The sequence below is a fragment of the Helianthus annuus genome, chromosome 5, assembly GCF_002127325.2.
Source record: "Helianthus annuus cultivar XRQ/B chromosome 5, HanXRQr2.0-SUNRISE, whole genome shotgun sequence".
In the NCBI taxonomy this organism is placed as follows: Eukaryota; Viridiplantae; Streptophyta; class Magnoliopsida; order Asterales; family Asteraceae; genus Helianthus; species Helianthus annuus.
In genome coordinates this window covers 13,956,120-13,980,513 of record NC_035437.2, presented here as the reverse complement: position 1 = coordinate 13,980,513, position 24,394 = coordinate 13,956,120, and the positions used below count along the sequence as shown (strand labels likewise).

The 24,394-nt window shown below is 39.3% G+C and overlaps 3 protein-coding genes across 4 annotated transcripts; 1 reads left to right on the top strand and 2 right to left on the bottom strand.

The window, feature by feature from the left end:
* Positions 1–1,405: 1,405 nt before the first annotated feature.
* On the top strand, positions 1,406–3,108 carry LOC110942712 (protein FAR1-RELATED SEQUENCE 5-like). The gene is made up of 3 exons (XM_022184479.2): positions 1,406–1,489; positions 1,679–2,242; positions 2,329–3,108. Exons 1-3 carry the CDS (start codon positions 1,406–1,408, stop codon positions 3,106–3,108), a joined length of 1,428 nt encoding a protein of 475 aa, XP_022040171.2.
* Positions 3,109–5,175: 2,067 nt separating this feature from the next.
* Positions 5,176–8,779, bottom strand: LOC110942711. The gene is made up of 8 exons (XM_022184478.2): positions 8,522–8,779; positions 7,756–8,436; positions 7,146–7,452; positions 6,958–7,065; positions 6,416–6,869; positions 6,153–6,336; positions 5,688–5,942; positions 5,176–5,619 (listed from the first exon to the last, which is right to left on the bottom strand). The coding sequence occupies exons 1-8, from the start codon at positions 8,762–8,764 to the stop codon at positions 5,191–5,193; spliced, it is 2,661 nt and encodes an 886-aa protein (XP_022040170.2). The 5' UTR covers positions 8,765–8,779; the 3' UTR covers positions 5,176–5,190.
* A 176-nt stretch (positions 8,780–8,955) lies between these two features.
* On the bottom strand, positions 8,956–10,736 carry LOC110942710. 2 transcript variants are annotated; one of them, XM_022184477.2, is made up of 3 exons: positions 10,392–10,736; positions 10,223–10,297; positions 8,956–9,505 (listed from the first exon to the last, which is right to left on the bottom strand). In XM_022184477.2, the coding sequence occupies exons 1-3, from the start codon at positions 10,411–10,413 to the stop codon at positions 9,180–9,182; spliced, it is 423 nt and encodes a 140-aa protein (XP_022040169.1). In that variant the 5' UTR covers positions 10,414–10,736; the 3' UTR covers positions 8,956–9,179. The 2 variants fall into 2 exon arrangements, with proteins under 2 accessions (XP_022040169.1, XP_035846557.1); XM_035990664.1 differs by having other exon boundaries at positions 10,223–10,294.
* Between the last annotated feature and the right edge of the window lie 13,658 nt (positions 10,737–24,394).

The following is a 24,394-nucleotide window of genomic DNA, read 5'->3' as shown; positions in this document are numbered from 1 at the left end:
GAAGATGCTGAGGTCGATACCGGACATGATGATGCAGAGCAATATCGGAATCCGACATCAGACAACAACGTTACCTTAGACGATCAGACTAGTAAGTTGTAAAGTAAATGGCTTTATTAAATGTGTTGTGTTTTATCTCCATCATTTTCACAGTTATTAGGTTTCTTAAATGTGTTTTTAATCACGAGTGTTTGTTTGAATGCAAGAGAAGTTTAATTTACTGGGTGTTTTTTGTTTATGCGGTATTAGATTCTGAAGCGTTATTATTATTACATGCGTTATTTATAGTGATGCGTTATTTTTTTTTTTTCAATTTTCGTGATTTTATTTTCTTTCTCTGTATGTTTATAATATTTTCTTGTTGTCATTTTTTAAATGTAGATGAAAGATTGTATATCCCAGAGGTAGCTTCATCATGTGTTCCTGTTATTGGAATGGAGTTCTCTTCCATAGAACAAGCATATGTTTTTTATCAGACATATGCCAAGAAGGCAGGGTTCTCCGCTCGAAAAGGAGGTGAACATCATGTTGGTGGTATCATAAAGTCTAAATATTTTGTGTGTTCAAAAGAGGGGCATAAACCACAGGCATTTGATGATAATTATTCGAAGTTGTCTAAGCCATATAAACGTAGGAACAGACCGACTATTCGAACCGGCTGTAAAGCACAAATTAAGCTTTGTTCGACGGATGGGGTGTTGTTTAAGGTTGATAAGTTTGTTCAATCGCATAATCATTCATTCGTGTGCCCCAAAGATATGCACTTATTACCAGCTTATAGACATCTGTCTGAGACACAAGAAGAGATGATATGGGAGCTTGGTACATTGAATCTTGGGCCAGTGAAAGCCTTTAATATAATGAGAAAAAGATACGGAGGGTTTGAAAATGTAGGCGCAACTAAAGACGATTGCAAGAATTTTAGAGCTAGGATACATAGCTACATCGGACAGTATGATGCAGATATGGTTATCAATAGGTTGACCGATAAAAAGCAGTTTATGGTTGATTATTCATTCTTTCATTCGATCAATGAAAACAAACGATTAACCGGCCTGTTTTGGGCCGATGGCTTGTGCAAACGTAACTATGCTGAGTTTGGAGATGTCATATCGTTTGATGCTACATTTAAAACCAACAAGTTAGTCATCAGTTCAAGCTTATTACTGTTATTTTTTTTATAATCATCTTGTTTTTTTTATATTCATTTTTTGAATTCACATTTTGAAGGTATAAAATGGTTTTTGTACCTTTTACTGGTATTGATAATCATTGTCGAAATGTGACACTTGGAGCCGGGTTGTTAGCATCCGAAAGCATTGAATCATACAAGTGGCTTTTACAGTCATTTTTGAACTCATTTGGTAAGCAGCCAAATGTGGTTGTCACTGATCAGGATCCCGCGATGAAACAAGCCATTGAAGCAGTGTTCGATAAGAGTAGGCACAGATTATGTATGTGGCACATAATGAAGAAACTTGCTGATAAGGTTAGGTTCAAATAGAGTATGCGTGATTATGTTAGAACTGGCGTAATAGTTGTATTGGTTTCATATCTTTATTTGCCCACACTAAAAATATTCATCATGCGTTATTATATACATCATGCGTTATTATGTTCATTATTCATTTTTTTTCATTACCCTTATTCAATAAGTTCCAATTCTTTGGTTTAATAGGTCGGACATCAGTTGTGCAATAACGAAGACTTTAAGAGACGTATGTGTGACATTGTATGGACAGATTCGATTACGCCAGAAACGTTTGAGAGAGACTGGAAGCTGATAATGATTGATTTCGGTCTAACTGAGAATAAGTGGATTGATGATATGTTTGGCATGAGATCTTCGTGGATCCCAGCGTTCTATCGTCATGAGCCTATGTCTGGGCTTATGCGGACCACTTCTAGATCAGAGAGCGAAAACCATTTTTTCTGTCAAGTTGCGAATTCTCAACTTACCCTTGTTGAGTTCTTTAACCATTTTGATGGTGCAATGGACATTCAAAGATTCAACCATCGGAAGAATGACCATATATCTAGAAATACAGTCCCAGATAACTTTTCTGAATCTACTCTAGAGGATGATGCCATGAAAATTTACACCAGGTCAATTTTTGCTGATCAACAGGCAGAGTTACAAGGAACACTGTCCGAGTGCCTTCCTATAGAGACTAAAATTGAGGAACCTTTTTTGAGGACAAGTATGAAGGATTGGAAAGCTCACGGCGACGGTTTATTAGAGGTAATAATATATACATCAGCTAATATGCGTTTATTGCCAAACCATGTTTCCTTTTTATTTTATTTTTTATTATTTTTCTTGTGTAGGTATGTTTCAAGAAGGGGGAGGATGTAATTGCATTATGCACGTGTCGCAGGTTTGAACAATATGGATTGTTGTGCAAGCATATATATTTCGTGTTCAAGATGTTCAAAGTGAAGGAAATTCCCAACAAGTATGTAATGAGAAGATGGACTAAAGATGTCGTACCGAATGATCTTAATAATACATTTGATATTACTGTTGACGGTGATGATGCGCATAAAAAGGCCAAAGAGGTTGCGTATGAGATTATGCAGACTGGAGAGTATCTTATTGGTAACCTGATCAAAGATTTCGATCATCTACTTATAGTCAGGGATCGGATGAGAGAGATGAAAGAAATGGTTGATGAACTTCGCATAACCAAGCCCATCGACCCTAAGTTTGATAGATATTCAAGGTTAATTGGTTACGAGAAACCAAACACTGACGATCCACCTACAGTCCGTGTGCCAACCGGTATTAGAAACAAAGGACGCGGTTCACATAAGCGGATTAAATCAAAAAAAGAGAAAATTATTAGTCTAAAAGGCAAGAGAAGTCGGACATGCAGTGTTTGCAATATCAAAGGTCATGACATTCGAACCTGCGAGGTGTTAAAGGGTAAAGCTACTGCTGCTGATAAGGTTGCCAATAAGGAGGGGAGGAAAAGAAGAGCAATTCAGTTAGAGAAGGATCCTAATTTAGTTGATGAAGAGGACGAGAAGGTTGAAACTGGTGACGAAGAGGAATTTGAGGAGTCCGACGAAGCAGAAGATAGTGATTTTGAATGCAAAGACGAGTAGTGTTTGAACAACATAAACATTCCATATTTAATGATTTTGTTATGACTGAACTTTATGTAATCTATGACATTCACATGTTTTTTTTTTCACATGATATGGGTGATTATATATCTCAATTGATTTTTTTACCCCTTTTTTTGTGATTAATCATAACCATACACAGGACTATTTGAAATGGAGACTTCAAGTGACCAAACACTGATTCTCATCTCCATAACTAGCGTAATAAAATAAAAACTCATGCGTGATAATTTTTAACATGCATTTTTTTCATATCAATATTGCTAAAGCAACATTCAAAAAAGTATGAGACATCAAGTGACATAACAATGAGTCTCATCATCATAACTAGATATGGGTGGATGATTTACCAAAATATACCACCACATATAACTTCAATACACATAAAACTAGACTTAAAACTACCATTGTTCAAAATACCAACAACACATTAGGTCATCCCGAAAATCAACAAAATAGTGTATTAATCAGCCATACCACCTACTTCGGTGACATTATCTTCCCAACCTCCTTCTCGGACGTCTCCATCTTCTCTTCAACGGTCTCCACTGCATCTTTCAGATATGAGTATACCAAGTTATCTGCAGATGCTTGATCCTTCATCAGTTGTATTGCTTTATCCCTCAACAAAGACTTTGGTTCTTCCAGCAGCATTCCCCACACTTCCTGGGTTTTTTTTGTTGTTCTAATAGCCTTCCCTGCACATCCAGAATATTGTTACAAGAGTTAACATTAGAAGCAAGTTCCGTTAACCTGCGGGTATTCAAGAGCTCCTTGATTGCTTCGTTTGCGGGATCTGTCGACATTGTTGTTCTTGAAGAGAGTCTGATATATGTTTTTTTTGAGTATATGCCTAATGGGGGGGGGGGTGAGTTCATCATATATGTGTGTTACTGCGTAATTAATTTTGGTAGTTGAGAGATATTTTGGTAAGTTAAATTTAATATTTTACATCATTACAAGTCATATCGACTTAACAGTAGTCTATCTAGTTATAGGGTTTCATTATTTGAAGAGATAAGTATTTTTATACATCAAGTTGCATACTGATAATGTCTGCATAATTATCACTTCATGCGGGATAAATAGTTGGACGTGCGTTATTTTTTTTAATTCTTGCGGTATAATTTGGTCATGCGTGCTTTCCTAATGTGTTCATGCGGTATAATTGGGACATGCGTGATTTCATGCTGGAATAAAAGTTGTATACTGTAAGCGTGTTTTTTAATATAATGTTTGCCTAATTATCATTTCATGCGGGATAAAACTTGGGCATGCGTTATATTTTTAATTCCTGCGGTATAAATTGGTCATGCGTGATTTCATATATTCAAGCGTTTTTTTTAACATAAAAAGAATCTAACTTGTACTTGTAATGGGCCAACAAAACTACAAAAAAAAAAAAAAAAAAAGCTGTCATGGTCAATAATTTTATATTGTCCTCTTGCTCTGCAATTCCCTTTTATATATCGTTGGAAAACCGTTCAATTTTTATCCGTTCAATTTTTATTTTAAAACATGGCAGGTTCTTGTAATTCATCGAGTGGTTCGTCTTCGTCATCTGGTATGCGTGCTTATCTAACAAAGAGAATCGAGGATCAAATAGCTGAAGACAAGTCTTGTAAAGACTTGCTGGAAACTAACATTCATAGGGTTAGAGAGAACATGAAAAGGAGAGACGAGATACTGAATTTGTTGTCTGGTATGTCAGATTCAAGTGTCAAAGAGGTGGCTATGATGTTTATGGTTGATCTTGGCAAGCGGGATGAGAAACAGTTAAAACAACTTGCGGACGCCATTACCGTCTTAGGATGCTCTATGGAGTTGAAGATCCAGTTTTTAGAGACTTATTTCTGATGGTTATTATGTATCGTCAATCATATGGGGTGTGAAATCATGTCTATCTAAGTGTTTTATATTTTGTATGAAAGTTGTGTGTTTGAATAATGAAAATGTCCGACTAGTTTATGTTTATAACCAGAAATTATTAGAACTATAAATAAAAATAAAAAATCCAACATGTCAAAGATGTTTGGAACAAAAGACAGCAAGATAGTAGTCCTACGACTTTTCATTTTGTTTCCCCTTTTTGAGCTTGAAAAACTGATCCAATCTGTTACTTATTTTGCTATCTAGATCGTGCAAAGCATCTGCGGGTATCGAATTCTTCATAAAGTCCGTAGCTTTGTCGTATACCTCTTTCCTTATAAGATTGTAGTCGGACAATACAATCTTACTAAGATACCTGTACCGCAAAAACCGTAGTTGTGAATCTTGCATCTTCTTTTGGTCTTCCGTTTTAAACCCTGCATCCCATGGAGATTTGCCCTTGTATGTCTCCATATGTCTCATAGTGAAGACACCACAGTCACAACCGTTTTGAAGAGTTCTCCAATCCATTTCCTTTCGAATTATTTTTGCCTTTTCCAACTTTGTTATCCACTCTTTTTGTCCAATTTTGCCTTTTAGGTATAGTATTAGAACTCTCCGCTATAAGCACGACAAAAACTCATATTAGTACCTATTCATCATAATAATAAAAAGCTACTTAGAATTACCAGCTTTTCGGGGCGTCCACGGTAGCGTTTGGTAAACGATTCGGCATACCTAGAGTTATCTATTAACTCGATATCTCCATTTTTCATGTTAAAGCATAGGCACCAGTAATGATCAGAAAGTAGTACTGGAATGAAGATGAGATCAACTTTGTCAACTTTCTTCACCTGATACTTACACAATATATCGTCTACGCTTGGTCCGAATACTTTCAATCGATCACTATCTGTGATTTTTGGCTCAAACATTTCGTCTTGCTGCAAGAATTTACGTGATTTTTCTCATTAAAATCCATCGCTCCATTTAAGCGTTAACAAGAGTGATTATAATATAGAATGGGTGGGTAACATTAAACATGCATTCATTATTAAACATTAATACACGGGTGTGTAATATATAAAAATGAAACCATGCGTGATTAACATATTAAATTTTCAACCTTGCGTGATTATTGTTGAAAAACTTACCAATATTGTAGTTGGCAAGAACAGCCTGTAGGGTGATGATTTTTTGTCCCTTTTTTTCTCTTCAAAGTTTAAAACATCTACAAATGCGTCCACTCCACCATATGATATGTATTGCGATGGGTGGAAGGTTTCAAATATGATTTTTAGCGTTTCGACTCCACTGTCAGACTTGTATATCAATGACCTGTTTTTTAATACCAACAAAGAAAAGTTAAAAAAAAAGATGAAATTTTTAAACTAATTATTAGGGTTAAAAATCTTACCCAATATCTCCCACCGGAGCTAAGAGATAACAGATGATTGTTTGGTCACGTGCCAAAAGTGGCTCATATAAGTCGGTTACCCTGTTGCAGTAAGGTGATCTGTATGCGTCACCTAGTTCTGCCATCCGCTTTTCGTTCTTTTCCCTGATCATCTTGATACGTGTTCTCACTAGGTGTGTATGCCTCTCGTCATCCGTTTTATTTGTGTTCGCTGACACAGGAGTCTTTTGATTACTTGCACTTGATGTTTGTAGGATTGGAGCCAATTTTAAAAGTGTCTCAACAGACTGCATTTCTGCTTCGGTTACTTCATCAGGTTCATCAGCTGATGTTGTCGGAGGCTTTTCTTTATCATAGGCGTCGGTTATTGTATTCTGTTTATGTGCTTGTTGTTGACTGCACTCTGCCAAATTTACAGGTTGGTCCATGTTGTTTACCACATCTGCTTGTGCCACTGTTTTCATGTTTGATTTGGTTAATTTGTTTGTAATCACAAGCTACAAAAATGCACCTTTGTTTAGTAATGAACGTATTTTTGTTACCTTCTGTAGTCTGCCTGTATACGCCTGGTTCGATGGTTTGTAAGGCTGCCAGGCATGTGTCCGAAATACCACCATCATCAAATGGGGTATTATGAACATCATCACATCCTATAAAATCCCAAACGTTTTGGTGTTTATTAATCATAATTTACTGTAAATATTAATAAATAAGAGAAATTATTATATACCTTTATCTTTCACCGTGTTTTCATGTTCCAACCTTGCATCTCCATCGCCATCTAACTCTTGATTTGTTTCGCCACACTGTCCAACTTTGTTTTGAATCACCTCATCACCAGCATAGCTTACTTCATCAGGTATCGAAACTGTATTTGTAGAAACTGTATTTTTAACCGCATCATTCCATCTTTTACACCTTTCCATAATTTCAACATCCCAGAAATACTTCTCCTTTACCCCCTTAACGAGATTATTCATATCCGAAACCAGAGAAATGTATTTCTTTATATTATTGTCCATTGTTTTCAACAACACCTGCGGAATTGGACATTCAAAAAGTTCAAGCGTGATTACCAGTCTAAGAAGCCAAGTTTCAAAAAGTTCAAGCGTGATTACCAGTTCTAGCGTGATTACAAGTCTGAGAAGCCAAGTTTCATTTTTTTTAATATCATGCGTGATTATCAGGATATCAGCCAACTTTCATTTTTTTAATATCATGCGTTATTAATTTGTTGTCCACTATGCGTTATTACATGTACACTAATTATTGTCTAACATCATAAACAAGTATTATAGCATGTGTTATTGCCATTAACAAAAACAAAAAATCCAGTTTACCTTTTTACTTTTTTTCGAGGCTTCCCACGCAGCATGATCATAGATCACCCCGGTTAGTTGAACCGGAGTGCTGCAGTGGTCAATCTCTTTTTGCGTTTGTGTCCCTATGTCCATTTCATCTAAATTCAAAGCTGAAATATGTTCATTCGGATTCCACCCGTCAAACCAATCCGTATTTGATGGTATGTCACCTTCGTCAATCGGATCCTCCCCATCCAGGTTTCCAGCCAGGTTTCTTCTGTTGTAGACATGTGTCGTATCCACTGGTGGTATCATGTACTCATCCGTATCTTCCATACGCTGATCTAATGTATTGAATTCGGTGAGGTTTTCTTGTACCGCAGCTGCCTCGTGTATCGGGATGTTGTCAGCGAAAAGGTCAGTGTACAGCGTCGAAGTGTTCTGTTTTACGATTTCGAATGGTGCGGTCGTAGCCTCTTGATTTTGATGATCATTGCCATTGATGTGTGAGGCAGTAACATGTTGTTGATCCTGGCGATTATCATTTGCTCCTTCGTCTTCCTCCACTTCATCACAATCTTCAACACTTAGCGGCCTGTTGTTGTATAAATATTCTTCCACGTCGTCGATCATACCAGAGGTTACATACTGTATGACAGGCATTTTGACAGGTTCATCGAAAATTTTGTGTCTTTGGTTGAAATAATGGCTGTATAGAAGCTGCATATTGTTTTTTGAAAAAAACCAAATTATTAATATTAATATCGTATTTAGCATAACCTTTAAAGATGTGTACATAACATACCGTTAGGAATGCAACCGGGCCATTGTATTGTGAGTCTAACTTTTTCCAACCTTGTCTTGTTCGTTTCAGCGATTCTAAAACGAAGGAGCACCAATCCAGATTTGGAATGTCTTCCTCTTTGTCAATTGCAAGTAGAAAACTTTGTTTAACAGTTGTTGACTTTGTTATCTCTACAAACAAAGTGTTCCAGTAGGCTAGGAAATTTAGCATGAATAATCGTCCGCCAGTGGTTTGCTTTGACATAGTTCTTGCAAGTAAAGTATGAGTAATTTTGTTTGTGTCTGGCCATTGGTTTTTGAACTCATCTATGGTTGTTTCTGCGCCTTGAGTAGCTGTATTTTTCTCCACTATTGCTCCTTTTCTAGGCTTATTTTTTTCTCGTACAATAACATTACCCTTTGGAATACCAAACACGTCATGTACTGACTCTCGGGTGATTTTTATCTTGTGATTTCCTATGTTTAGTGTGCTGTATTGCTCGTCATAGTTTCGTACGAGCCAATACCCTAAACGTGTGCTTATATGATAAAGCTTTATATTAAGGACATCACCAAATCCAATGCTCTTCACATCCGCCACCTGCGCTTCAGTAAAGTGCTTAACTGTATCCAAAAAACCTGAAGGACTGCACCGTAGGCTTATTACATCATGATGATAATCAGTACGGTCTTGGTTCTGTCCTAATAGGCTCTGCACCGGTAATCTTTCGTTTCCCCTCGATAGGATCCATCTGCTTTTCGTTTTTCGATTGTTTCTTTTTTACTGGCTCAAAGTCATCACCATCTTGGTTAGTTGTAGTATTTGGCCTTTTTCTTGTGTTTTCACCCCTTTTAACTATCAAGTGTCTAATAGGTTCTTCAAAGTCATCATCATCATCTTCTAGGCTTAAATTTGTATGCTTTCTATTAACCTTTAATTTCTGAGGTTGCTTTGTCATCATCGACTGAATCGGGGGCTCAAAATCATCATCATCATCAGCAACCCCTACATCATATTTCAATACAAAATTTAAAAGATGGAATGAATCATGATAATGCCGCTTGTTATTTCAAAATCTCCAACTACACAATTTTTAAGATAGAACCGCTAGGTCATATCAAATATTCAACATATGTAATAGCAATCATGCTAATGCCGCTTGTTACCTCTAAATCACCAATTTCAGTATTACCGCAGAAGCCCCAAGATTATAAGTTTCATATTCCCAATTTCACAATGTAACCTAATTCCGCTAGTTCATTAAAGAGAATCATCATCTAATGTTAAGCCTGATAATCCCGCTACTACATATCAATGAATCAGCAAAAAATTACGCTTGTTCTTATCAAATAACGCTAGTTAATCAACCCTAATTTTGGCTTAAAATTACCGCAGAAGCCCCAAGATTATAAGTTTCATATCCCAATTCACAATGTAACCTAATTCAATATTCCATATCAATCATGCTAATGTTGTTTGTTAGCTAAAATGATTCAATTTCACAATTAGATCAGACGCCCAATATCAAGTGGTAAAATTCCCAATTTCACAATGTAACCTAATTCCGCTAGTTCATTAAAGAGAATCATCATCTAATGTTAAGCCTGATAATCCCGCTACTACATATCAATGAATCAGCAAAAAATTACGCTCGTTCTTATCAAATGACGCTAGTTAACCAACCCTAATTTTGGCTTAAAAAAACTTCAATCAACATCAAACCTGTAGTTATGCCGCTAATGTGCACCGGCTTCACCGGATCATTTCTTTTCTTGCTCCGTCTTTCTCTTTTAGCTTCTTCAACATATAATGTAACCGCCGATTAGTTCAACTATAAGGTTGGGACTGGCTAACAAAATAAACGGGGTTCAGAAGATGATTAAATCGATACCTCTTAATGCCGTATTCGTCATTCTCAAGTGAAATCGATGGTCGTTGCTTGTTCACCGTTGTTAATCGTCTTTCTCCGACGGTCGGAATCGTTTTTTCTCCGTCGGTCGGAATCGTTTGAAACTCACCGAAATTTTTGATGATCAAATATGGTTTTTGATTAGATACTGAGATTTAGCCGGGTATTTAGGTATAGGAAATTGACCATTTTAACCTTTGGTTCACATAATTACGTTTTAGACAGACCCTTAAACAATTATTTAATCACGCTTTTAATCCCTTGATCCTACGGTCAGGATTATAACGTATGTTATGTACGATTACTCATAATGTAGGTTAACCGCCCTCTATATAGATATATATATATATATGTGTGTGTGTGTGTGGGGGGGGGGGCGCTCGGGGGACAAAAGTGAAAGTGCACTAATTTTAACGTTATTTTACTAATTTCATGAAAATAACGTTAAAAGAGGGGGATGGTTAATCATGCATCATGTGGTGGCGTTGATAGCCGAAAGACAAGGGAGTACATGCACTAATTGGCCTTTGTCTTAATGGTCTAGTGTTATGTGCATTATGTCCAAGGGTTGATGCAAAACTACTATCGAGTCGGGGGTCTTATTGGAAGCAGTCTCTCTATTCCTAACGGGTAGAGGTAAAGATGTCTATATCTTACCCTCCTTAGACCCTACCTTAGCTTTGCAATTGGTGGGATTTACTGAGTATGATGATGATGATGATATTAGACTTGTTTTTGCAATTTAAACAACGTTTCTAGGCCCAAGATTTAGGATTTACACTAGGATTCTGCATTGTCCACGCACTCAACACATCTACTCTCGTTACTTGCAGCGTCTTTTGAGCAACAAATGTGAAACTAATTGTGAATTGAGCGGGCCAAGATTAGGAAAAATCATCGCTATGGTTATTCAACGTCTCAAATCTCAATCTCAATTCCTTTATACCAATTCAATAGGGCCCTGACTTTGTAGTTCGCTTAGGGCCTCCAAAAACGTTGGAACGACCCTGGATGAGCATTTGGTACCTGTTTTGGTCAAAAATTACCGAAGCAATTTAGTGATCAAATTAGTTAAGTGAGGTAGCGTGCTAAGAAAGTGTGTCGAAAATATGCTAATTAAGTTGTTTGCAAAAACAGTTTTCAGGATACGGCTCAGGATATCAAGCTGTATCTACGATCAAACAATGAGCAAAAATGTAAAGGTTGACACGAGATGTACGAGGAAAGCCCTTAATCAATCTAGATCGCCAACACAAAACCTCGAGAGCTGACAATCGCAGCTGCCTTGTTCTTCTTATTGCTTTAAACGTCAGGATACAGTGCAGGATACTGATCGGATCGCTAAGTGTTACAATGTTTGTTGTGAAAGTGGAAGTTGCGAGAGAGAAAAGTATGAGAGAGTAGTGAGTGTTCGTGTTGTGTCCTATTCGATCCGAGTTATCCATCTATTTATAGCTATGAAATACAAACAAAAACTCCTATAAATAAGGGATGCTCCTGAATATTCCATAGTGAGCTTGTGGACCGAGTAAAGCGGCTTCAACGTCTTTCTTCGAACTACTTAGACCGAGTCTTCCGGAGAGAGGGTCCTCATGAACGTTGCGACCTTGAACTCATATTCCTGCACATAATTCGTTAGTGATCCTCAGGATACCATTCAGGATGTTACCAATCCCGAATGTGTAACCCGGTGTATGAACAGATATCATATAGTCAAGATATAGCTCAAAATATTGACCAGAATATAGGCTCAGAATTTCACCCATAACAGTACCGGATACCGGTATCGAACCGTACCGGGTATATTCGGTACCTGTATCCACTTTCTCTGTTTTTTGGTACTGGTACGGTACCGGTATTTACGGGTAAAACATTGGTAAATATCGATACCCATTTTTCCCTTTTTTCGATACCAGTACTTTCGGTATCGGTTCAGTACCGAACGGGTACCATACTCATCCCTATAGTAGATGATGTGGTGGCCAAAGTCATGGTATGGATGATCATGGAAGAGGCTTTGACAAAGGAGGAAGAGGACATGGAAGAAGTACGTATCAAGGACACGGAGGCAAGAGCGAGTTCAAGTTATCATGTAGTCCATAAACTTCAATAATGTTAGTTTTCCCCGCTCCTTGGCGAGTACGCCACGTGCTAGTACAATATTGGTATCACCGCAATGTTTTGGGTAACATGCTAAAGCTATCGTATAGTCCCTAAACTTCAATAAAATTACATATTCCTATTCCTTGACAACCCCATTGCGTGCCAATACTGTACTAATACTGTAACACCCCGTGTTTCCGAATGTCAAAGTCAAAGTCAAAGTCAAGTTTGACTTCTTTGACTGAACCTAGTCTATTTTATGTTTTAATTGTATTATGTGGAGTAAGTATTGTTAATCAAAAGAATCGAAGTAATCAAATGTGTAATCGACGCGAAACGCTTAACGACCTTGAATAGTAGGAAGTAATAATGCGATAAAGTTAATCAATCAATAATCAAGCTAACCGAATCATCAATCGAACTCGAGACTCGAATTATACGACTTTAGTGTTATTATACGTGTGTGTGTGCCTTATGTGTTACTTGTGCGTGTTTACTTTATGTTATGTGTGGTGATCAATCGAATCGAAACTCAAAACTCAATCGAAATCGAATTATGATGAATGGTAGTGAAAGGATAGTGCGAAATATAGTTTGCTTGTATATAGATATAGTGGTTGGGACTAAAAGTAATTTGGATAAGAAACTCTATCGTATTCGTATCGTCTTCAATCGAAATCGAAATATCAGAAATCATCGCACCGAACGCTCAAAACAGGCTATTGATCGATCAGGCTCCAAGCCGATCGAACAGCCCAGCCGATCGGACGGACTGTCCGATCGAGCAGGCTGTCCGATCGGGATGCCTGGCCGATCGGCTAGCTCTTTCCCCTTTTGGAAGCCAATAAATAGCCCTGTCATTGTCATTCTTTCCACTTTTGGAAACTCTCTGACCGACCACCTCGTGTTCTTCACTATTTCTCAGATTTCTCTCAATCCCGGTAAGATTTCATCCTAAATCTTGTACGTTTTTTTATCTATGCACACTTCTACACCTTTCTATCTTTCAAATCTTGATTTCTAACCATGAAATCATCAAGATCTAAGTATTCTAGAATGATGTCATCATGGTGTTCTTCAAGAACTTCATGTTTTGGCCTCATTCCACCAAGAATCACTTGGATCTAACCAATTTCCACATAAACAAACAAGGATCTACCATAGACCTAAACATATTTACGGTGGAAAAGGATTGAAAGATTATTTTCCAACTTTCTTTCAACTCTTTTACACTCAATGCCTTCAAACCGGTAGAAACGGAGCTTGAGCCAACTCACTAATCATTCTAGTAGTTGTGTGGTTCAAGATTCGGATTCTATCTACGAGGTTCACCGATTTCAGGTTAAACCTTAGACTCCGTTCCGAACCGTTCACCGGCCGGACATGGGTGATTCCTGTCCGAGCAGGGAAAACGAGTAAGAACGAAGGTCCTATGGTTCAACTCGTAGTCAAAATATCTCGATAAAATGTCAAACAATTAAAAACAGCCAAGTGTTAGACGAACAGGCCGACCAGGTCAGGATGCTGACCGATCGAACAGGTTGTTCGAACGAAAAGCCCAACCGCTCGGACATATCAGCCGATTGACCAGGCCAGCCTATCGGCTAGCACATAGCCCCACACTTATACAATTTCATGAAGTATGGTATTGAACGAAGTGATGTTCGAACGAGCTGTTTGATAACATTACTCTTCGGATCATGAGATACTATGCTTCAACACTTAGTCGATTTTCAATTCGTTCAATGTATTGGAGTGCCACCCGATCAAACATGCTGTCCGATCAGGTGACATCCTGCTGAGGACCATTTCTGAAGTACCTAACCGATCGGTTAAGCCGGCCGATCGAACAGACCGTTCGATCGATCGACCTGAAAGGTAAGGACACTTCAATGTTCTCAAATACTACAACGAAAACCTCAAAAGGTCAAGCCATCATACACAAACACATCCTACTCAAAGGGAGAAATAATCCACTCGAACAGCCCACCCGATCGAGCCTACCGGCCAACCGAACAGGCTGTCCGAACGGACTGTCCAACCGAAGGAACAACCCGTTCGATCGAACCTACCGTCCGATCGACCAGGCTGTTCGACCCACTAACACTTGTTTCCAGTTTACGCGTTACTCATCGTTATGCTATCGAATTAATCAGGCTAACCCTACTCCCAAGCGCTCCCTTCAATCCATCAAACGCTGTGAGTATACTCGAACCCTTTTTGCTTTAGCACTTTTGGGTGTTACATACGTTACTTATCTAAATCCCGATCGAACACACTACTCAATTACTTTATACGCTAGCCGTTCTGCATGTATTACGTGACTAAATGAATGCTTGTTATTATGTTTACACATGGAATGCTGTCTACCTGCCTTAACGACGTAGTACTATAGTTTGGACTCAGCACCCATTCACACGGGGTTGTTAAGGACAATTACTTGCATGGATTACAGTGGTAATCATGTATTGCGAACTGTCTCGGACAGTCAACCCGCAGTCATTGGTATCGATAGATCCATGTTGATAATTAACATGCTTCGTTTTTCTCTGTGTACGTGCTGGTTATGCGTAAACTATTTCGAACTCTATATGCTACTATCAAACTTGTATGCTCACCTTTACATTTTATGTATTGACTTTATTTTAACGTATGTGACAGGTGTTTAAGGTGTTTACTTGCTAGGGAAGCAAGGCTAGAATAAAGCTCTAGAGCCCCCCAACAAATAGTTGTCTGTAGTGGTCGAGCTAGGGGTCTTTAGAAACAAACAAACAATATTTATTTCTATATTTGAATCTGAGTTGTCGGAACAGAGTATTTGACTGGTTGTATTCTGTAATAATTTGTTTTACTGTTTGGGATATGGTATGGGACGTATTATTTAAACTGAATGGTAATGATAGTTGTTGTGGAAACTTCTGGACAATCTGTTTCGCTGAGTGCCATGCCCCGATGATTCCGCCATCGTTTGAGGTATGACAGATTGGTATCAGAGCCATAACTGTAGGGAATTAGGCTAGACACGACCTAGTCCGGGTCGCTGTCTTAGAGACCTAGACTATAGTTAGGAACCAACAGACCAAGATTATGTGCTATACCCAGCTATTTCTCGCTATCACTGCACTCGAATTTCCAAATAAAGTCAAGCGAGTCGGGATTAGGTGTGAAAAACCGCAAACTCTCGACTAAATGGTTTGGTCAATATTGATTTTATCAATTTATCAATGACTTTCTCATTTCTTTCGAGGAGAATTATACCAAATCAGGAGTGAAATCCATATTTTGATGAATAATCTCCTCAAACTTTGCTAAAACAAGGAAGAAGTTGCTAAGCCAGGGGTGAAACCCTAACCTTGACAACTTGTTCCGATTTTTATTTTATCTCACCAAAGCCGCGACGGACTCCAACGACCTGAACTCACGAGTATGACCTAGGGAATACGTGCTAAATGCCCAAGAATCGAGGCAGAAATGCGATCCCAAAAGTCGAAATGTGACGACAAGTCTATTGAAAATAGTCGAATCGCTTTGGGTAGTCGATGTCTAGTAGCCGCAGACAATCTAATTCTCGGTTATTGTGTTTCTGAGTCGGCAGTTGTCACTCTGATGAATTGTCGATTTTGTGTGCTTTATGTGTAATTACCTGTTTTTGTGTTTAAATTTTTGAAGGATTATTCGATTTTTGCTATCACTTCGATCGACACACACGACTCGCATTGCCCTTCTATCTCAATACGTTAACAAGTCGCTGCAAATCTAGACGACATTATGCTATGATATACGCTTGTACTAAACTCGACATGTTATACGACTATGCGATACTACTCGATATACTATACGAACGACACGCGAGCTTTGAATGATAGGTTTCTGTATTCTGACTACCTCTATGATTAAATTCCCATGTGCTTATGTGCTTCTGTGATTCTGTGCCCTACGTGCTTATGTGCTTCTGTGACTATGAGATTTGTTACCTATGTGTTTATGTGATTCGTGCTTATCGTGTTCCTGAGCTTTAGTAAGTAGTAGACGTGTGAGGTGAGATTCGATTTGTTGTGTCTGAGACCTACGACGATGTTTGTTGCAGACCACGTCGTCATCTGGACACCGAACCCCTCTTACCCGCCAAGAAAAGAGAGACCGTCGTCTTGCTGCTATCATCGCCAAGCAAGTGGCCAAAGCTGTGAGCGATGTTTATGAAAACGTCAGAAAATCGTCTGAGGAGTCGACAATCGAAGCTCCTAAAGATGCTAACAAGACTGTCTTCAGCTACAAACAGTTTAAGGCATGCGGACCTAAAGAGTTTACCGGGGAAAATGGCCCTACCGCTATGTTCCAATGGTTCGAATCAGTCGAAGTCACTCTGCGCCAAAGCGGCTGTCCTGAGAATCTCCGTACCCTAAATGCGACCGGCGTTTTCCAGCCCCGAGCTCTGGACTGGTGGACGGCCGAACGAAACAAACGCGAAAATGATGCAGATTATGAGCTGACTTGGGAAGAGCTGAAGGCCATCATGATGGACGAATTCTGCCCTCCCCATGAACGCCAAAAGCTGGAGGACGAGTTTTGGAACGTCAAGCAGAAGGACGGAGACAATGCTGCCTTGACTACTCGCTTCAAGCAGCTTAGTATCATCTGTCCCGATCAAGTCAAGACGCCAGACATGGCCATCAAGAAGTATATTCGAGCTCTACCTGATTGTGTTGCCGACTTTGTTCACGCCGCCAAGACATCATCAATCGAGGAGACTTACTTGCTTGCTGCCGAGATCATTGACAAGCGAGTAAAATCTGGTGTATGGGATAAGCCCTCCAAGTCTTTGCATCAAGCTACAACTGCAGCAACCACCGACTCCACAACTCAACCATCCAAGTCATCACGTCGAAGGAAGAAGCACAACAACAACTCCAGCAACAAGAACTGTGCCGTCGCTACAACTACTGCCCCACTGCAAGCCGTACAGGCTCAGTAGCAGATGCATCACCGACCAGCTCCAGTAACCAATGCACCGCCAGCAAAGCGTGCTTACACAGGTCCCCACCCGCTCTGCCCGACATGCTCATATCATCATCCGGTGGGACTCGCCTGTCATTTCTGCGCTCATTGCAACCTCTACGGTCATTTCACTGCGAACTGTCGCTATGGTCCCCGAAACACCGCAGCTCCTGCCACTGCTCATCAAGCTCTACTCCCAGCCCCTCAAGGCCAACCCGCAGCTCAAGCACCCGCGGTCAATGCTCGAGTCTGCTGTAACATCCATCAAAAACGGACATCCAAAATCCAACCCGTTCTGATATTAGGATCCTAATCCTTGAAACTCGAAAACTTTCCGTGAATTAATTAACCGTCAAAAGAATTTCTTTTAAATTTTTTTAATATAATTATCAATAAGGTTATTCATTTATTAGTTCAATTAATTAATTAATTAAATTTACAACTAAAAGCTTTGTTTGTTTTATAAAAATAAACTAGTTAGATTAGAAAGTAATTAGTTAAGTTAATTATGGATAACCTAGTTAGTCTAGTTAATATAATAGAAGGACTATTTATGTAAATCTGGTAAGTAATGGTTTTCAAATAAAAAAAAAAAAAGAAGAAACAGTTGTTATTTTCCTTTCTTTCTAACATGATTTCCTTTGAATCAAGCATTGCCTCCCAACACGTCTGCAACAATGGAAACACCAACCTATATTCCGCAATCATCGATATTAATCCAAGATTTCCTTTTCATTTTGATTGCCATGCTAATTTTCGGGGATTTCGTTCACCGATTCTGCGTTTTTTCCAACTTTGTATCAATCATGAACAAATAACAACCCCTGTCCACATGCATCGATGAACACCAACTATTACCATTTTGCGATTACGGAAAATATCAACCTTTCTAAAATAAACTTTGAACGGAATGATATATATAGTATTGTTTCGAAACCCCATTTCACACCATCCTCTCCCTCTCTCCCTCACTATATCACCATCACCGGAGTTCGTAACTTGCCGGAACTCGTATACGACACCGGAAGACATTACCTTTCACGTCGCCGGAAAACATCAAGTGGGCACGGCATCGTTCGGTATACGCTTCTTATCTTTTGTTTCCTCGTTTAAACTCTCGTTTGATTACTTGTTCGACACTAACCCGTGCCTTCGCCGTTTGCTGCACGTTCGTTGTTTCGTTGGGGGATCTCGCCGGAGATTGGGAAGACGACCGGAGAAACCCGCGGTGTTCCTTTTATGCGCTCGGTATAGTCTTTATATTTTTTCGATTCATTTAACATCTTATATTTCTTTAGAAACATAAAGGAACTTGGTTTCTTTTTTTTTCACTTCTGTTATCTTCACATGAAGAAGGTGAACTAAACAATTAAAAACAAAGATTTATATATATTCAGTTGTCGATTTATTTTATAAAAATGAAAAGAACCGCTTATTTTATTTATGTAATCTATGAAATAGCAACTGGTTATTTATTTAACAAATAAGAATATTATAGCTAGATTATAATTATTAGTAAATAAATCAGTATTATATATACGCTAACATCAATTATGTAAAATAATCCATGGATTTGCCCAGCAAATATTATCCATCTCTTTTATAGTAAAACTCTAAAAATAATTACCCTTTTTAATTCATTTTTTTTATAATAATATCTTTCAATATTTTTTTTACCCAAATAACTAGCAATTTATTTTAATCCTCTTAATTTTCTTTATTTATTCTATGTCATTTATAAATAACAAGTTAAATTATAATACGTAAATAACTATTACGCAAATCATGAATATTATGATTACTTATTTAACCCATAAATAATACGAGTTCATTATGTGTTATTCTAAATATTTAGGATAATCGCATACGTTCATCCTCTTGGAATTCCCAATCTTATTCGTACGTTACTTACAAGAAATCCCAACGTAACCAATGTGAGTATACTCGATCCCATTTTCGTTTTAAACACTTTTGGGTGCAACATGTATTCTATACATAAACACGCAACGTTTGAATCTTGTTTTTTTTTCACACTCTATCCACATTTAAACATGAACCAGTTTGATGCTTGTAAACTCATATGCTATGCAAGTTGAACGTGTTAATCTCAATGCCCTTGAGTCTTGGGGTATTGCGATGTTGAACAATATTTGAACGATATTTGAACGATGTTTGAACGATGTTGAACGATGTTGAACGATGTTGAACGATGTTGAACGATGTTGAACGATGTTGAACGATGTTGAACGATGTTGAACGATATTGAACGATGTTGAACGAGGTTGAACGATATTGAATGGCAAAGTAGTAACTTGTATCATTTTATTCATGTTGGATATGAGCACATTTAAACATTTTATTCTATTTTGCTATGTATCAAACTTGTATACTCGCCAACATTTTTGTTGATGTTATTTTAATACATGTTGCAGGTTGATTAGTACAAGACTCAAGAAACAAGCTAGGATGGCTTTAGATACCCATTTTAGCAATTAAACAATGTTTGAATCTATGTTTACTATTTGAAACAGTGTATTATTCTTTAGTTTTAATAAAATAATTTAATTCATATTGTCACATTTAGTGTTATGTTGTTTTGAGCAATTTTTTCGTCTCATCCCGATGTTTCCGCCATCGGTTGGGGTGTGACATCTGCTTTGCATGTGGAGACCCTAGCCACTTTGCAAACATGTGCCCGAATAGGGTGGTGAAGCAAGAGCCCCAATAGCAGCAGCAGCAGCCTCAGCAGCAGCAGCAAGCAGCTCGTGCCAGAACCTTCAACATCAACGCTCGTCAGGCTCAGGCTGACAACAACTTGGTTAATGGTACGTTCCTTGTGAATGGTATTTATGCATCATGTTTGTTCGATACTGGAGCCGATAACTGCTTTGTGTCGTTTGAATTCGAGAAGCTCCTTAGTCGTAAGCACTCTTATATCTCCTCGTCATTCGAAGTCGAAGTCGCTACTGGAATAACTGTCGCTGTTAACTCTGTTCTCCGTGATTGTACTCTCGAGCTCAACAATCACATTTTCCCAATCGACCTTATTCCGATGCAACTCGGAAGCTTCAACGTCATAGTAGGCATGGACTTTCTTCGCGAAAACCATGCTGAAGTTGTGTGCTTTGACAAAATGATTCGATTCGCGCTTGCAAATGGTGATCTATTATGTGTGTGCGGTGAAACCGCTTCAAAATGTCTCAAGATCATGTCATGTATCCAAGGTGCAAAGTGTTTCTCGAAGATTGATCTACGTTCGGGCTATCATCAATTGCGCATTCAAGAGGAAGACATACCTAAAACCGCATTTCGTACTCGATACGGCCACTATGAGTTCGTTGTTATGCCTTTTGGTTTAACCAACGCACCCGCGGTTTTCATGGATCTGATGAATCGTGTGTGTAAGCCATTTCTAGAGCGTTTCGTCATCGTGTTCATCGAGGATGTCTTGATCTATTCCAAGTCGAAAGCCGAACACGCGCAACATCTACGTTTGGTTCTCGAGCTACTCCAGGGGAATCGATTCTATGCCAAGTTCTCCAAGTGCGAATTCTGCCTGGAGGAGGTTCAGTTTCTGGGTCATATCGTTAATAGTCAAGGAATTCATGTCGATCCCGTGAAGATTGAAGCAGATAAGAGCTGGATTACGCCTAAGAACCCGTCTGAAGTTCGTTCTTTTCTCGGACTAGCGAGCTATTACCGACGATTTATCGAAGGATTCTCTAAGATCGCTGTGCCGCTTACTACCCTTACTCACAAGGATAAGCCTTTTTTTTGGGGAACTGAACAAGAGTCTGCCTTCCAAACCCTCAAGCAAATGCTTTGCAATGCTCCGGTTCTCACATTGCCCGACGAAAGCAATGATTTCATTGTCTACTGTGATGCTTCAAACCTTGGTCTTGGTTGTGTTCTTATGCAACGAGACAAGGTTATAGCTTACGCATCTCGTCAGCTCAAAATCCACGAGAAGAACTACACAACCCATGATCTCGAGCAAGGCGCGGTTGTCTTTGCATTGAAGATTTCGCGACACTACCTGTATGGTACCAAGTGTACGATCTTCACCGATCACAGGAGTTTACAACACATCTTTAATCAGAGGGAACTTAATATGCGTCAACGCCGATGGGTAGAACTTCTTAATGATTACGACTGTGAGATTCGTTATCACCCAGGCAAAGCAAATGTTGTTGCCGACGCGCTCAGCAGACGAAGTTACATGCTTAGTATTCGCAATATCCAAGCCCAACATGACCTCGAAACCCTTATTCGCGAAGCCCAACATGCCTGTTTTAATGAACGCACTTTGAAGAAGGAGAGGATCTATCACGAGAGAGCTCAGCTTGTAAGCAAGGCAAATGGGATTTTCTATTATCTGGACCGAATCTGGATCCCTAAGCGAACCGATTTGCGAAAGATTATAATGAACGTAGCCCATAAATCCCGATATTCTATTCATCCCGGTGCCGATAAAATGTACCAGGACCTTCGCTACAAGTACTGGTGGCCGGGCATGAAACGTGATATCGCTCTTTATGTTGGAAGTTTCCTGACTTGTGCAAGAGTTAAGGCTGAATATCAACGACCTTCTGGCTTACTCGAACAACCTCCAATCCCTATATGGAAGTGGGAGAGTATAACTATGGATTTCATAACCAAACTACCGCTCACGCCATCAGGTCATGACAACATTTGGGTTATAGTTGATCGTCTGACCAAATCAGCCCACTTTTTGGCAATACGAGAAGACTACAAGGTAGAATGACTAGCCCGAATCTACACTGACAAGATCATTTGTAATCATGATACGCCTCGTGACATCATTTTAGACCGTGATGCTCGGTTTACTTCGCGATTGTGGGAAACGTTTCAAGCAGCTCTTGGTACGTCGCATAACTTATGCACCACATTCCACCCTCAAAACCAACGGACAGACTGAGAGAACGATCCGTACTCTTGAAGACATGCTCCGTTCGTGTGTCATAGACTTCGGTGGCAGTTGGAACAAATACCAGCCGCTAGTCGAATTCTCGTACAACAACAGTTATCATGCCAGCATCCAAATGGCACCATTCGAAGCTTTATATGGAAGAAGATGTCGATCGCCGATTGTATGGCACGAGATCGGTCATTCGCAACTAACCGGTCCCGAGTTACTGCAAGAAACGACTGACAAAATCCTTCAGATTTGAGACAACTTGGTGAAAGCTCGAGATAGACTGAAAAGTTACGCCGATAGAAGACGCAAGCCCCTTGAATTTGACGTTGGCGACTACGTACTCCTAAAGGTATCACCTTGGAAGGGTGTGGCCAGATTCGAAAAGAAAGGGAAACTAGCGCCACGATATGTTGGACCTTTTAAGATTCTGGAAAGGATCGGAAAAGCCGCCTACAGACTCGAACTACCGGAGGAACTTAGTAATGTCCACCCGACTTTCCATGTGTCAAACCTCCGAAAATGCATAGCTGACCATGATCTGATTGTGCCTCTCGACGATCTTCAAGTGTCACACCCCAACCGATGGCGGAATCATCGGGGCATGGCACTGAGCGAAACAGATTGTCCAGAAGTTTCCATAACAATTATTATCACTATTCAGTTTAAATGACACGTCCCATACCGTGTCCCAAATAACAAACAAATTATTACAGAATACAACCAGTCAAATACTCTGTTTCGAAAACTCAGATTTAAATAAACAAACAAATAATTGTTCAAATGCTCCTAAAGACCCAGCCTGACAAGATCTACAGAAAACTATGCTCTAGTTGCTTTTTCCTGACAGACAACTATTTGTTGGGGGCCTCTAGAGCTTTATTCTAGCCTCGCTTTCCTAGCAAGCAAACATCTTAAACACATGTCACATACGTTAAAATAAAGTCAATACATATAATGTAAAGGTGAGCACACAAGTTTGGTAATAGCACATAGAGTTCGAATAGTTTACGCATAACCAGCACGTACACAGAGGAAAACGAAGCATGTTAATTATCGACATGGACCTATCGATACCAGTGACTGCGGGTTGACTGTCCGAGAAAGTTCGCAATACATGTTTACCACCGTAATCCATGCAAGTAATTGTCCTTAACAACCCCCGTGTGAATGGGTGCTGAGTCCAAACTGTAGTACTACGTCGTTAAGGCAGGTAGACAGCATTCCACGTGTAAACACAATCAACAAGCATTCATTTAGTCACGTAATACATGCATATTGGTTAGCGTTCAAATAGTTTTGAGTAGTGTGATCGTTTGTGTTTTAATATAAGTAACGTATGTAACACCCAAAAGTGCTAAAAGCAAAAAGGGATCGAGTATACTCACAGCGATTTATTGTTGTATTGAAGGGAGCACTTGGGAGTAGGATTAGCCTGAACAGTTCGATATTATAACGATGAGCAACACGCAAAAAGGAAACTAGTGTAAGTGGGTCGAACAGCCTGGTCGATCGAACAGCAGGTTCGGTCGAACGGGTCCTTCGTTTGGCTAGACAATCCGTTCGGACAGTCCGTTCGATCGGCCAGTCGGCTCGATCGGCTGGACTGTTCGAGTGGATTGTTTCTTCCTTTGAGTAGGACGTGTTTGTGTATGATGGTTTGACCTTTTGAAGTTTTCGTTGTAGTATTTGAGAACACTGAAGTGTTCTTACCTTTCAGGTCGATCGATCGAACGGTCTGTTCGATCGGCCGGCTTAACCGATCGGTTAGGAACTTCAGTTGTAGTCCTCAACACAGGATGTCACTCGATCGAACAGCATACTCGATCGAACAGCATGCTCGATCGGGTGGCATTCCGATACGTCCAACGAATTGAAATCGATTAAGGGTTGAAGCATAGTATCTCATGATCCGATGAGTAATGTTATCAAACAGCTCGTTCGATCGAAC